A 13,615-nucleotide genomic window follows, 5' to 3' on the forward strand; every position below is an offset into this window, starting at 1 on the left:
AGATCTTCTGAATCAGAACTGAGGATGCGACTTGCCCGCCGAGCTTGACAAGCCCTGCCCCCTCCCCCAGGTGACTCTGACACAGGCTCAGTTGGAGAACCACGTGCCTAAGCCTTTAATACCAGGCATTCTTCATCTGGTGGTTCAGGGAGCCAAAGCCAAGTTATCACGCCGAGGACCAGGAAGCAACAGACTGACCATGTCCGGACTACAAGGTCACCATGATGCCTGGTAATGCTACAGGTTTAGTAGACTAGTTGAACTTAGGGTCTTCACAATTCTCCAAATAAGCTGCATTTTATTTATTTTTTTTTTAATTAAAAAAAAAATAAGCTGCATTTTAAATTTTATGAGTTTTTTTTGTTTTCCTTCTTTCTCCGTACTTTGAAATCAACCTATTTAATTCCTATTTTCCCCTAAATTTTTCATTTCAAAGATGCTTTTATCTTTTCTCATTTTGCTTTTCTGCTTCTGTTTCTCTATTTGTTACCTACAGACTTACCCATGCACTGTATCTTCATTTTTTTCTCTTTTCCCTATATTTATTGTATATTACATTACTTGGTAATTGATGTGATCATATGATTTATCATCCAAACCAGAGCACAGGGTGAACAGAGAAACTATAACTATATGGGAAACAGTACCACGTAAATTGGGTCTACCCTAGGGAGAAGGGCGTATGTTGAGTATAATGATAGAAAGACACAATTTAGTTTTGTTCTTTGATCTGCCACTTTCTAGTTGTGTGACTGTAAGTGAAGTCATTCAGTTGCTTTGGGGTCAGATATTTTATCCATCACTTGGAATAGTTGATGACAAATATCAAAGTCTTCCACATGTTCATTGTTGTTCTTATTGGTATTTAACTTTTTCTTGCCAGAGATATCAGACCCTCCATTCTACTCACTTTGCATTTTAGGACTGTCCTCCTCAGCAAACAAATTCATGGATTTTTAAATGGATGACATGAGTAATGCTTGTTTAAGTAGCATTTGAATCACTTACTGTTTTTTAGCTCACTGTTCTTTGCCTGCTCTTTCTTAGAGAATTTGGGACAAATTGAGAGTTTGGGACAAACTCAGCAACTCTTCACTTAATCAAAGCACATTAGCTCCAGCTGCTTGTTGACCCATCTGAACCTACTTAAGGTAATTCTTGAGGAGGAGGTTAGATGTCTCCAAAACCAGCTTTATGGAAGGGTGCCACAGTGCTTTTGTTTGTGATTGCTTTTCTAAAACAAACATAAAAGCACAAATTATATTTGTTATTTATAGTGTCAAGTCCTTCAATCTCTAGGGAGTAAGGGAGAAAGCAATGCATATACATACTAATTAGCACAGTGACTTATTTGGACCTGTTTCTGAATAACTAATACTGGCATTGCTGAACAAATAAGTGAATGAAGCATATACAGCAAGATTCTAACACTCCCAGGTTGTATCTGTGTGAAACCCTAACAGTGATGCTAGGGAACATTGCTAGCAATGAAATGCTGGGAACATTCCATTCAATGTTTATTTACATGCAATACCTTTGGTTGGAATTGTATTGGAGAGTAGGTAGTATAAACTGTGCTTTTCCAATCTTGTAAGATAATACCAGTGGATAGGTAGATATCAAAATCCACTCACAAGAAAGAAAAAAACACAGAAGTTGTTAACTGTAGTAAGGCCTGTGCATTTACAATGGCAATCAGTAAAGCTCTCTCCCGAGGTCATGGCAAGGAAATTCCAGACTCGCTCTCAATATACTCCAATATTCTAGTCTGAATACTAGCGGATAATTCACAGGCTGCTGGAGAGAAAAATAGTATGAGAGATGGGCAGTCTTAGGATACCAAGGTCCTGGAGTGTTGAGGACATTGCCTCAGTAGCTTGGGCGTGTTCTGTGAGCTCTCTCTATGTGCCTTCTGCAAGGTTCTCACAGCTACTCAAAAGCCTTTTAGTTACATGAGATTTCTAGGTTTGCAGAGTAGGGGCATGTCTTCTATAATTAATAGTGTGTTTCTTAACCAGAGAGTTGTTAGTAGAGGAAGTCAATAAATATATGCTTAGCAATACATTTTGATGATAACTGTGAGATTAAAAGACAATAAATCTTTTGTCTTCCTTTCTGTTTACTTTGGGGAATTTATCCTACTTTTCTTGCCCTAAAAAAATTATTTTACCATACAACATTAAAAATTAGACTATAACTAGTATGAATATTACATGGCTATGCAATTAAAATGCATCCATCATAGAATGTAGAAAACATTCATTTTCTATCATTAGAGTAAAGAAAATGTTCAAAAATCAAAATATCTCATGAGCAATTCTTAAATTTGTTGGTATATAAATTAGCAGTGCTATAATTTCATAAACTCACTCATAACTTCTTTTCTGTTTTGATTGCTGTCAGGGTGTATTGGCATTATAATCATGATCAAATTATGGCAGTAATAAGTCTACATACTAGAGGTTATTTTGATTAAAATTAAAATTTCACTAAAATTTTGCTTCTTCCCTGGAATAATTTCCTCAAAAACCAAACAAGAAAAATGTGTATAGATGTTAGCATTGTTCTGAAAACCTTCTTTACTTTAAAGAATATACTTGATAGGCATACTTGTACAGGGAACACATCATTTTATAGGTTCATTCTTCCTTGAGTCATGATCAAAATTCTCAGCAGAAATAACAAGCATTACACTGAATAATATAAAGTTAGACCTTAAAATATTTTTCTTAATGTATAAAATCAAATGACTGGCTGCCATTATCAGTAATACTGAATAATTTTTGAATACTGACAAGGAATTTGGCACTAAATTAAGAACTCTACAAAGGTAGACGTATTCCCTTGTGAATTGCAATTCAAATAGGACTTGAACACAGGCATTTTAAAGAGACTGGAAGGCCCCTTTTAGCCAAGGATAGTTATAGTTTTAGTAAGCAGTTTTTTTCTGAAGCATTGCAAAAGAATGAATATATATGAAGACTATTAAGAGTTTAGATTGCTATCTCATTTTTTCCTAACTAACATATAACATCCAAAAACAGACGAAAGTGAATAAAATACAACAGTTTCCATTTTTAACTACTCTTTTACATCATTTTAAAGCCATGAAAAATAACTCTGTTTGTATTTTAATGGGCAAATATGAATAAAATCACTAGTGTTAGGACTAGGTTACATAAAAATGAGTTAAACTCCAGCTTATATTCATGCAACTAAATAAATGCAAACCTCTTGGCTACAGACTTTATAATTTGAAACAAAAAATGTTTTAATTTGAACTAGAAGTAGGGTTTATATGGATAGAAAACTGATCATAACATCACTTTGAAATAAACTGCTTTTGGAAGTACTTCTAATTAAACTTGCAAAACAGTTTTTTAAGACTATTTCATTTAAAATTTTAGCATTTCTTATAAAATTCAAAATTGCAACAGCTGTCAGTTAAACATCATATTAAAACTGAATCTAAAAATACAACTGCAAATCATCTACGGGACAGCTTTGGTGGATCACAGATGTGACAGTAACAAGTTTTCAACATAACGCAAAATCCAACTCTAAGCCCCCACTGCATCCCACATGGAATTCTAAACTAGTTAACAACAAGAATCAGGCAACTCACATATATTTTAAACGATGATCAAACTCTGAGAAGGTGTAGAATGATTTTAAATATATGTCAATCCTGACTTTTTACTAAGCACACTGAAGAGTTTTATGAGCAAAGTTTTGCTGTGGTATCTTATCATACTAAGTCATGATAAAAGAAAAATAAATCCATTCATGATCTTTAGCAGCAGAAGCTTCTCTCCTCTCCGCTTGATGCAGTCCCCACCTCTTTTGGCTGCAACTTTTAAGATATCTTCCAAGACCCTGAAGCAGGTTTACTATTGGTCTACATCCTACGTCAAAGCATGATTTCATCAGAATTCAGTTCATTGGCCTAGGGATAACAAAGGCTGTTCCAGTCCAAAAGGCTGTGTCTACACAGAACAAAAAGGGAGTATCCAGTATTCTCCAATTAACTTGGCAAATATTGACAACTAAGCTCATTCAAGTTTCCAAATTGGTTTTGTGATACAAGACACAACCCAAGAATACATCTTAATAGATTTTTTAAAGTTCTAGTGATCTTTGAGTGTATTTTAAGCTTTTAAAACTAAGTAATCCTCCTTTATATCTTCTTGAGCTGAGGATTTTGTTCATTCTGTAAACAACCAAAATCATTTAATCAGCCTTCTTTATAGCATGGAAGTTTAGTCGGTTAGAACTGACTACCCTAGACTTTAAAATATCTACATAATTTATAACTTTCATAAAGAATGCCATTTAAAACTTTTATGTTATATAAGTATTAGGCTTGCCATTGACTTAGAAGTAAATAATCTGTACAAAAATGCGGGCAGTATTATCACAAGAAATATAGAAAGTGGGTGCACATAAACCTCAAAGGTTTTTCAATGTCCTAAATAGCATGAAATTACACTCCCACCCCTCCAGACATTCTCCTTCAGTTTGCTTCCAAATTCCCACCATTAGAGTTGCCAGTACAAAGTTCCCCTAGGTCTTTTCTATTTCAAACTTGAACACGTTTTTTTTTTGTTGTTGTTTTTTAAGATATTATGGAGAGCTTCACGTCCATGCTAGTGAGAGCAGTGTAAAAATGACAGAGTTCCTGGATGAGTACTGTTAGAGTTAAGGAATAAATGGTCCATCATGAACAATTACATAAAGATCAGAATTCTCATCAAAGCCAGGTAAATGAGAGTTGTATACTATTTGTGTTCTAAGGCACAGTGGTAAAGAATCCACCTGCCAATGCAGGAGAATCAGGAGATGCGGGTTGGATCCCTAGGTTGGGAAGATCCCCTGCAGTAGGAAATGGCAACCCACTCTGGTATTCTTGCCTGGAAAATTCCATGATCAGAGGAGCCTGATGGGCTACAGTCCATGGGATCATAAAGAGTCGGACATGACTGAGCAGCTGAGCACAATAACCCTTGAATAGTCGCGTTCACCTTGCTAACTTCAGGAAGTATGCAGAGATATCTCTATCTAGGTGATACAATGTATGCCTGAGAATAAAGTACATACAAAGAAAGGGATATGGTTCAGTTCAGTCCCTCAGTCGTGTCTGACTCTTTGCAACCCCATGGACTGCAGCATGCCAGGCCTCCCTGTCCATCACCAACGCCTGGAGTTTACTCAAACTCATGTCCATTGTGTTGGTGATGCCATCCAACCATCTCATCCTCTGTCATCCCCTTCTCCTCCTGCCTTCAGTCTTTCCCAGCATCAAGATCTTTCCCAATGAGTCAGTTCTTCTCTTCAGGTGGCCAAAGTATTGGAGTTTCAGCCCAAGCATCAGTCCTTCCAATGAATATTCAGGACTGATTTCCTTTAGGATGGACTGGTTGGATCTCCTTGCTGTCCAAGGATATGGTAACACTGTACAATTTCCAAAAATGAACTGCTGTCAAAAAATTTTTTTTAAAAACCCGCCAAACTGAACAGTCATAGCCCTCAGGTGTTGGTAATAACTGCACATCTGAAAATCATTTTTAGTGTACACAATACTGCAAGGAGATCAAACCAGTTAATCCTAAAGGAAATCACCCCTGAATACTCATTGGAAGGGCTAATGCTAATGCTAAAGCTGAAGCTCCAATACTTTGGTCACCTGATGCAAACAGCCAACTCATTTGAAAAGACCCTGATGCTGGGAAAGATTGAAGGCAGAAGGAGAAGAGGGAGACAGAGGATGAGATGGCTGGATTGCATCACCAATTCAATGGACATGAACTTGGGCAAACTCTGGGAGATGGTGAGGGACACGGAGGCCTGGCATGCTGCAGTCCACGGGGTCACAAAGAGTCGGACACGACTTGGTGACTGAACAACAAATCCTGCGAATACAGAGAAAACCACTAAAGGTATAAATACCATAGGAAATAAAATGCAAATGACTGATTCAGTGTTCATTTGCAGATAATAGTTTAAAAGGCAAAAGCCCTTACCACTGAGAAGCAAGCAGGAAGAACAAGAAAAGGAGGAGGGGAAAGGAAATGAGGAATTAGGGGGAAAAGGAAGAGATGGAAAAGGAGAGGAAGAGGAGAAGGAGGGGGAAGAATACATAGCAACTGGGCCGTGGACAAGGAGCAGTGTTCTTAGCGCTAATGGACCCCTGAAAAAGGCAGCCAGCAACACAGCCGCTGGCAATGGAGGGATGACTTGAAGGACAGATATCCCAACAGAGAAAAAATGGCCAGGCTACGCCAACAATCTGAACAGATCCAGGGAAGGAAAAACCAACCTGACAGACCTTAAGGGCTTCTAAATTATGTACTGTGCCATGTGAAGCCCCAATTCAATTATCCATTGAGCACTGTTATATGTCAGACAAGTAGAAATAAGGTTCAGCTTCAGATTGCAAAGCATTTATTACCCTTTGGGGAGGCTGCAAAGCAGGAGACAGAGCAGGATGCTAAATGCATAGAGGCATCTCTATAAGATGCTACGGGAGAAAGAGGAAGAGCTCTCTGGTAATACAGTGGGGAGGGTACCACCTGGAGCTGTGAAATGCAGCAGCCTTGGAAGGCAACTAACCCTGGTGCCTGGGAGGGGATGGGAATGGTTTCACAAAGAAAGCGACTTCTCAGCTGGATCTGAACACAAGAAGGAGATAGAGAAGAGGGGAAGGCATATTGCCGTCCGTGAGAATAGCATGTACAAAGGAAGTGAGCTGTGAGAGACTTGGGCTGCTCATGTGACTGCATGTATTAACAGCTCCCTGTGACCGAAGAGGAGGATAATCAGAATGAATTGGCTGGAGATGACACCTGGCAGGCAGGCAGGGGCAGGGACAAGGCCTTGCATATCATGCTTATTTGTGTTTTTCCTGGTGCTGCCAGTTTTTCTAAACAAAGTTCCATACCCACTAAGAGTTATTTACCTTATCCTTACACTTCTCATAATTGTCATTTAGTTGCTAAGTCTTGTCCGACTCTTTTCGACCCCATGGACTGTAGTCCACCAGGTTCCTCTGTCCGTGGGATTTCTCAGGCAAGAATACTGGAGTGGGTTGCCAGGGGATCTTCCCAAACCAGAGATCGAACTCGCATCTTCTTCTGCTTGGCAGGTGGATTCTTTACCACAGAATACCTGGGAGGCCCACATCTAACAATACCCTAAAAATACAACCTTGTTAGAGTACATTACTAAGAGAGATTTTCTCTTTTTCTTGAAGTATAGGTGTACAGCAAAGTGATTCAGTTATGTATATATATATATACATATATATACATTCTTCAGATTTTTTTCATTATAGGTTATTACAAGATAAGGAATATAGTCCCCTGTGCTATACAATAGGTCCCTGTAGTTTCTTTTATATATAGGAGTGTATGTCTGTTAATCCCAAATTCCTTATTTCTTTCTCCCTGCCTTTCCTCTTTGGTAACCATAAGTGTATTTTCTAGATTTTTGAGTTTCTGTTTTGTAAGTTCATTTGTATAATTTTTTTTAGATTTCACATATAAGTGATAGAGTATTTGTCTTTGTCTTATTTCACTTAGTATGATAATCTATAGGTCCATCTATGGTGCTACAAATGACATCATTTCATTCTTTTAATGGCTGAGTAGTATTCCGTGGTATGAATATACCACATCTTCTTTAGCCATTCCTTTGTTGATGGACGTTTAGGTTGCTTACACATGTTGGCCACTGTAAATAGTGCTGCAGTAAACATTGGGTGCATGTATCTTTTCAAATTAGAGTTTTCATCTTTTCTGGATATATGCCCAGGAGTGGGACTGCTGGATCACATGGTAGTTCTATTTTTAATTTTTTAAGGAACATCTATACTGTTCTCCATAGTGAAAGTGAAGTTGTGTCCAACTCTTTGCGACCCCATGGACTGTAGCCCACCAGGCTCCTCCGTCCATGGGATTTTCCAGGCAAGAATACTGGTGTGGGTCGCCATTTCCTTCTCCAGCGGATCTTCCCAACCCAGGGATCAAACCCGGGTCTCCCGCATTGTAAGCAGATGCTTTACCATCTGAGCCACCTGGGAAGTTGGCTCTATAGTGGGTATACCAATTTACATTCCCACCAACAGTGTGGGAGGGTTCCCTTTTCTCCACACCCCAAGAAGGATTTTCTTAATCATGTTTTGTCATCTGTTTACTAAGTAAGATACAAACATAACACACTTTAATAATATTTCCAATTTTTATGAAAGTAAAATGGTCTTAAAAGTAATGTGCTAACTTTTACTATTGGATTCTCAGTCTTTAGGGTGGCCAGATTAACATGATATTGCTATAAATTCAATGATTAGTGTAATTATAGAAGACATCAACATTTTAACACATTTTCATATTGGGCTATAGCAAAAGACTGTCAAGCCACATACTTTAAAGTGCTTCTAGGAATATTTTATAGGATTTGAGAGCAGAATTCAGCCCATTTCATGGACACATAACAGCTGGAATGCAAGCTCCAAGAAGGTAGAAACTGTGTTCACCAGGATATCTTCTGCACACAGTAGGAGCTCAGATGTGCTGGTTTTTCTCCGTGCACTGCAGGATGAATGGCAGCCCTCAGTGCTGGATATTATACAACATGCCCAACCATGTTCTATAGCTCTCTAGATGTTAGACACACCACACACATACAACCTACCTGTTGAAGAAATCATCATATTTCATATTAATTTAGAAAACAGTCATTTAATTTTCCAATGATAAATGAAGCACCTAAAAGTGCCTGGTTCCATGTTAATGTTACAAAAGTTTAAGCCCCCTCAGGACCAAAAAAAAAAAAAAAAATGTATTTTATTAGTCTTTGTACTCCTGGCATGTAGTGAGTTTTCAGTGAGTATTGAATGAATGAATTAAAAAGACTGGCATTTCTGTGGTTCTAAATGCAGCTGATGGAGGGTGTCCTAGAGTTAACTAAGTAATTACTAGAGTCATTCATTTATTCCATTTTTTGTATTGATTGTTGTGACCCTTTCTGGCCTATCTCAACCTCAACTTGTCCCCTTTCAACTTTGCTGCTTGTTTGAAAATGTAGTCTACATAATCTGACATAAAAGGACCACTTTTGGCCAAGAGCATGTGACCACCGGTACTTTCTTCCAAGTATTTCCACACAAGCTCTTAAAGTCCAGTTGTGGAACAACATAAGGCATAAAAGCTTGAAAAGCATTTGTATTGACTCTTACTGTTAACTGTCTACCTCTATCCAGATCATCAGTCCTCAGCCCATCTTATTAACAGAACATTCTCACACCAATAGAAAATAAACACAGTACAAGCCATTGAAGGCCTCGTATGAGTAGAATTATTTTTCATCAGCATTTCCTATTTGATTTCTTCCAGATCATTTAAAATTGTATTAACCACCAATGGTAGAGACAAAACAAAACCTAGGTGTGTAAAATGCAGTCAAATAGGAACTAAAAAGGGAAAGAACAAGATATGAGGCCAAATTATCTATCTCATTTCCTCCTCTGTGCTAATTTAAAATCTGCTTAAGGGTCATGACTTTTGATGTACTCCTTGCATGACTATCTGACTTCTTTCATGGAAAGGGAAAGGTATGCCAGGTAAAACAAAGAAGCAGCTGTTGCTAGTGGTGAAAAAGTAGAAAAGAGAGCAAGGCCAGTCTGTCAGATATAATCACCTCAGAGAGGCTCTCTGAACCCTGCTGTCCTTTTCTGCCATGCTAATGGAAGCCTCCCTGGGCTTAGAGGAGAGACAAAGACAGTGAATAGTAATTGCAGCCCTAAAGTAGGAAGTTTCGATGTCTTTGGACTTCAGATGGTAATTTCCAGCAATGAATGAATTCAGAGGCAACTATATCATCTCTTCATTCTGCTAATGCTGAAACCCATCAAATCTAATGCCAACACAGGCATTGCCCCAGCCCCCACTAAATGTTACCATTTTAGAGACAGTCTGCAAGTGAACTTAGAAATGCTCACTGACTCTGGGATGCTGGACCAAGGAGTGGGGGAAGATGGTAAAGCAGGTGGGGTGCAAAGTGACTCAAAACAAAAGAAGGTCATTATAATTTCAGGAAGTTCAAGGGCAGGATAATGTTTATTTTCTTCACATCCGGAAGGCTGTGTTATTTTTTCACTCATTCCTAAATATCAAGGGAAGAATTTCATTCTGTCAAAATGCCATTGCTTAAAAAAATAATAGGTTAAGTTAGCTGTTTGACAGTTAACAGGTGTTTGGAATAAGATTTAAGATTAAGATTTCCTCTTCCAAAAGAGGAAATATACTTAAAATAATAAAATGTATGCAAATAAACTGGTATGAAAAGGGGCATCTTGTCATTAAAAAGAAAAAAAACCCACAGGAAAGAAAAGAGGAAAAGACTAATCTCATTGAATCATTAACTTCAATGATCTGGTTTAGGCAAAATCAGTTTTTAAGAAATGCACAATTGGCAAATATTCTCTCACATATAGTGAATGGCCTACAGATGCATCTGCTGTTTCTCCCATTGAGAAGAAGAGCATGGCCTTCAGGAAACTCTTCACTATGATCTGCATTTTTAGTGATAGTTTAGTAAGGTCTTTGCAAAATAACCCTGTTTGCAAAAGCATATTTCTATTTAGTCATATGCATAGGCAGAATAAATAGCTACTTAATGGCATCATATGAAAAGCATTTATTCAAAAATACTTTAGAAACAAGTATATAAAATGCAGTCTATATCACCATTATGGAATCCAAACCAGGAAGGACCTCTTTAAATCCCATTGGATTGCATCTGGTGTCATACTGATGTGATTAGACACTCAGCTTCCCCGACTGTGATGCAACTGCTTTGATCAGAGCAGTGCCCACACTGTAGTATCAGTCCTTGAATCTTCAGCATTTAGGCTAGAAGAATACCCTCATGACTACCTTACAATTTGTAGCTATCAATTTTAATATTTTAGAACACCCTATTCTTTGATATACATAATGGAAAGAGAAAAAAGAAAACATCAGGAAGACTGATAAACTGCTAATTTGTGCTTTTTGGTGTTAGAATATCTAAATTCCGGAATTGCATTTATATAGAACATTCCTAGTTACTGCTCTTAAACAGAAACATCCAAAGAATATTTTTATCCCCTTATCCATTTATCTCTTTGCAGCAGCATAGTTCCTGCCATGCTTTATTTGGTTCTCGTCACAAACTTTCCAGTGCCCACAATGGATCTGGCATGAGCTCACTGGCACAGTCCCACTTTAAGAAGTTCTCATTCTCAATTGCAAAATGAAGCTGCCTTCAAAATACTAGCATAATTGGCAAATCAAATTTCCTCCAATAATTAAATGCACATGAAAAACAAATGGTTGTTGACCTCTTTAGTTGGCACCCATGATTTTGGATAATTTCTTGGGATGGTATTTGCCAAATGCAGATCTGAGTCTGTTTTTTTTTTTTCTTTTGTGATAATGGGTAAGTTAGGAAAGCTTATTTAAATGGGAGACATTAATATAGACTGGGGAGACAGTCCTAGAAAATGATGCATTCAGGGCAGCGGTGGACAGAAGCAGGAAAGCTTCAGCTTATGGACAGGGAGAAATAGTTACTTATAATCCCACTAATAAAGCCATGAGCCAAGGAAACTAGCCAAGGAGCTGAAGGCCATGACAATATTCATTTGCCAACCAAAGCCCACTTGGCCAATCACTGATGAAGGTCAGCAGCACCATGAGGAATGTAAATTCAGTGTTCTGTATTCAGGCAAGTACAATTCATAGTACAGACATTGTATTTACACAGCCAAAAATGCCATTTACAGTGAGCTTGCCTGAAGGATATGCAAAGTCTACAAAAGTCACATAGTCTACCTTATTTAAATTTGCTCAGTCCACTAGTCAACCACTGCAATTATTAGGTCCCTGTTTGTATAAGATTTTCTTTTCTCATGACAATTCATTTGACTATCCTTCCTATTTGGGGTGTGTGGGTGGAGAGGGTTTGGGGTTGCTGGATTAGTGTGCGTGCTAAGTCGTTTTAGTAGTGTCCGACTCTTTGCAACCCTAGGGACTATAGTCCAGCAGGCTTCTCTGTCCATGGGATTTGCCAGGCAGGAATACTGGAGCAGGTGGCCATTTCCTCCTCTAGACCAAAATGGAATGATCTGAATGCTAGGTGGTGACTGTCTTCACTGTCAAACTGTTAGACTGATACAGACAGTGAACTACTGAAGATCAGAGTCACAGGCAGTTGAGCAGTGACGACGACTAACATTGTCAGCCCGTCCCGTGTTTCCCTAGGGGGAATAGCTGCCTAAATAGATATTTTTCAGGGAAATAAAAGGCCTCAAGACTGAAATACAATTTTTTTTCCCCACTGATTGGCCAAGAGTAAAAAGGCAAAAGAGGTCTCTGGAAGAGAATGGAGTACCCATAAAAGCAACTTCAACTACTTTAGTATTTTGCCTAGGGCAAGCTCTAATGAGGGGATAATATTGAGAGAACACAAAGGGATGATTTCAAACCCAAAAGGGGAATCAAATGTACAGACTAAGGCTAAGTAATAACCAGTTTTCTCAGAATTGCACAAAGTTCTTTACTTACTAAATGTCCCTAGATATTTTAAATTTATTACATACTGATTTTAATATAGACTGCAATATATGTGTGTGCATCATTTACATATAAAAATAAGCAAACCAAGTAGTTTACACACATGTGCATGCACAAACACAACTATAGTTGGCTAATTCTCAGTTCAAATGTACACACATCTTTTAAAAAAGTGTTTCATTGGATTCATACAGAATTTTTGCCTCTTAAAATCTCACCTAGAAAATTCTATATGAACAAACAAAAAACATGGAATTTCTCTTCATTCTTTCTTAGCTTCAAAGTTAAAGGACTAAAGTTATTTTACATTTACAGTATTATTAGTTCACTACTTTCTTCAAAGAACTATTTTTTAAAGGGCCACCCAGAAGATTCAAGTAATTGAGGAATCAATCTTCAGTTTACTTGAAAAGAAAGACTGCATGGGACACATTTCCTGAAACCAGCATTCTGTCATGTGTTTGGACTGGATATAATGCAAAGGACAATCTTAAAATTTGAAAATAACTTGGTCTTTTCTTTCTGTTCCTAAAACACCCAAAGCAAGAAAACAGTTAAGAATTTCTGATACCTTTTTCAGAGAGATTATTTTATAATTTGAGGTTTAGTAATGCCAGGAAAAAAAAATATACCACCCAAGGAGATCATAAAAGCCAAAGTCACAGATGTAGAAACAGGTTTTTAGCAATGTGATGAGTTACTGAGTTTGGGGAAAGTGTAAGATGTTATTCAAAGTGAATTATTTAGGCCATGGAATTCTCATTAGGTCGTGAGAGAAACATCTGTAAATGGGAACTAAAAGGTTTTATGAAAAATATTTGAGGAATACATTAGGACCTAGAATAACAAAAATGTAATGGTAGAATTGGAAATCAGTAACAAAAATGTATGTGGAATATATCCATATATTAGGAAACTAAACTATAAACCTCCAAACAACCCAAGGTTCATAGAAAAAAAAGGAACATTAAAAATTATTTTCAACTGAATGAAAGTGAAAACAT

At 37.6% G+C, this 13,615-nt stretch overlaps 1 protein-coding gene across 2 annotated transcripts in view; it reads right to left on the minus strand.

The window, feature by feature from the left end:
• Window positions 1-13,615, minus strand: part of HAPLN1 (hyaluronan and proteoglycan link protein 1) — a 76,972-nt gene that overhangs the window by 43,349 nt on the left and 20,008 nt on the right. The window contains exon 1 of one of the 2 annotated variants that reach the window (XM_043913546.1): window positions 8,420-8,585. The exons of the other annotated variant lie outside the window; for it this stretch is intronic. Within the exon in view, the coding sequence (XP_043769481.1) occupies window position 8,420 (1 nt within the window). The 5' untranslated portion in view covers window positions 8,421-8,585. Of the gene's footprint in view, window positions 1-8,419; window positions 8,586-13,615 lie in introns of those variants that run through there. 2 annotated transcript variants of the gene reach the window in all.

Source organism: Cervus elaphus, chromosome 9 (assembly GCF_910594005.1).
Source record: "Cervus elaphus chromosome 9, mCerEla1.1, whole genome shotgun sequence".
NCBI lineage: Eukaryota > Metazoa > Chordata > Mammalia > Artiodactyla > Cervidae > Cervus > Cervus elaphus.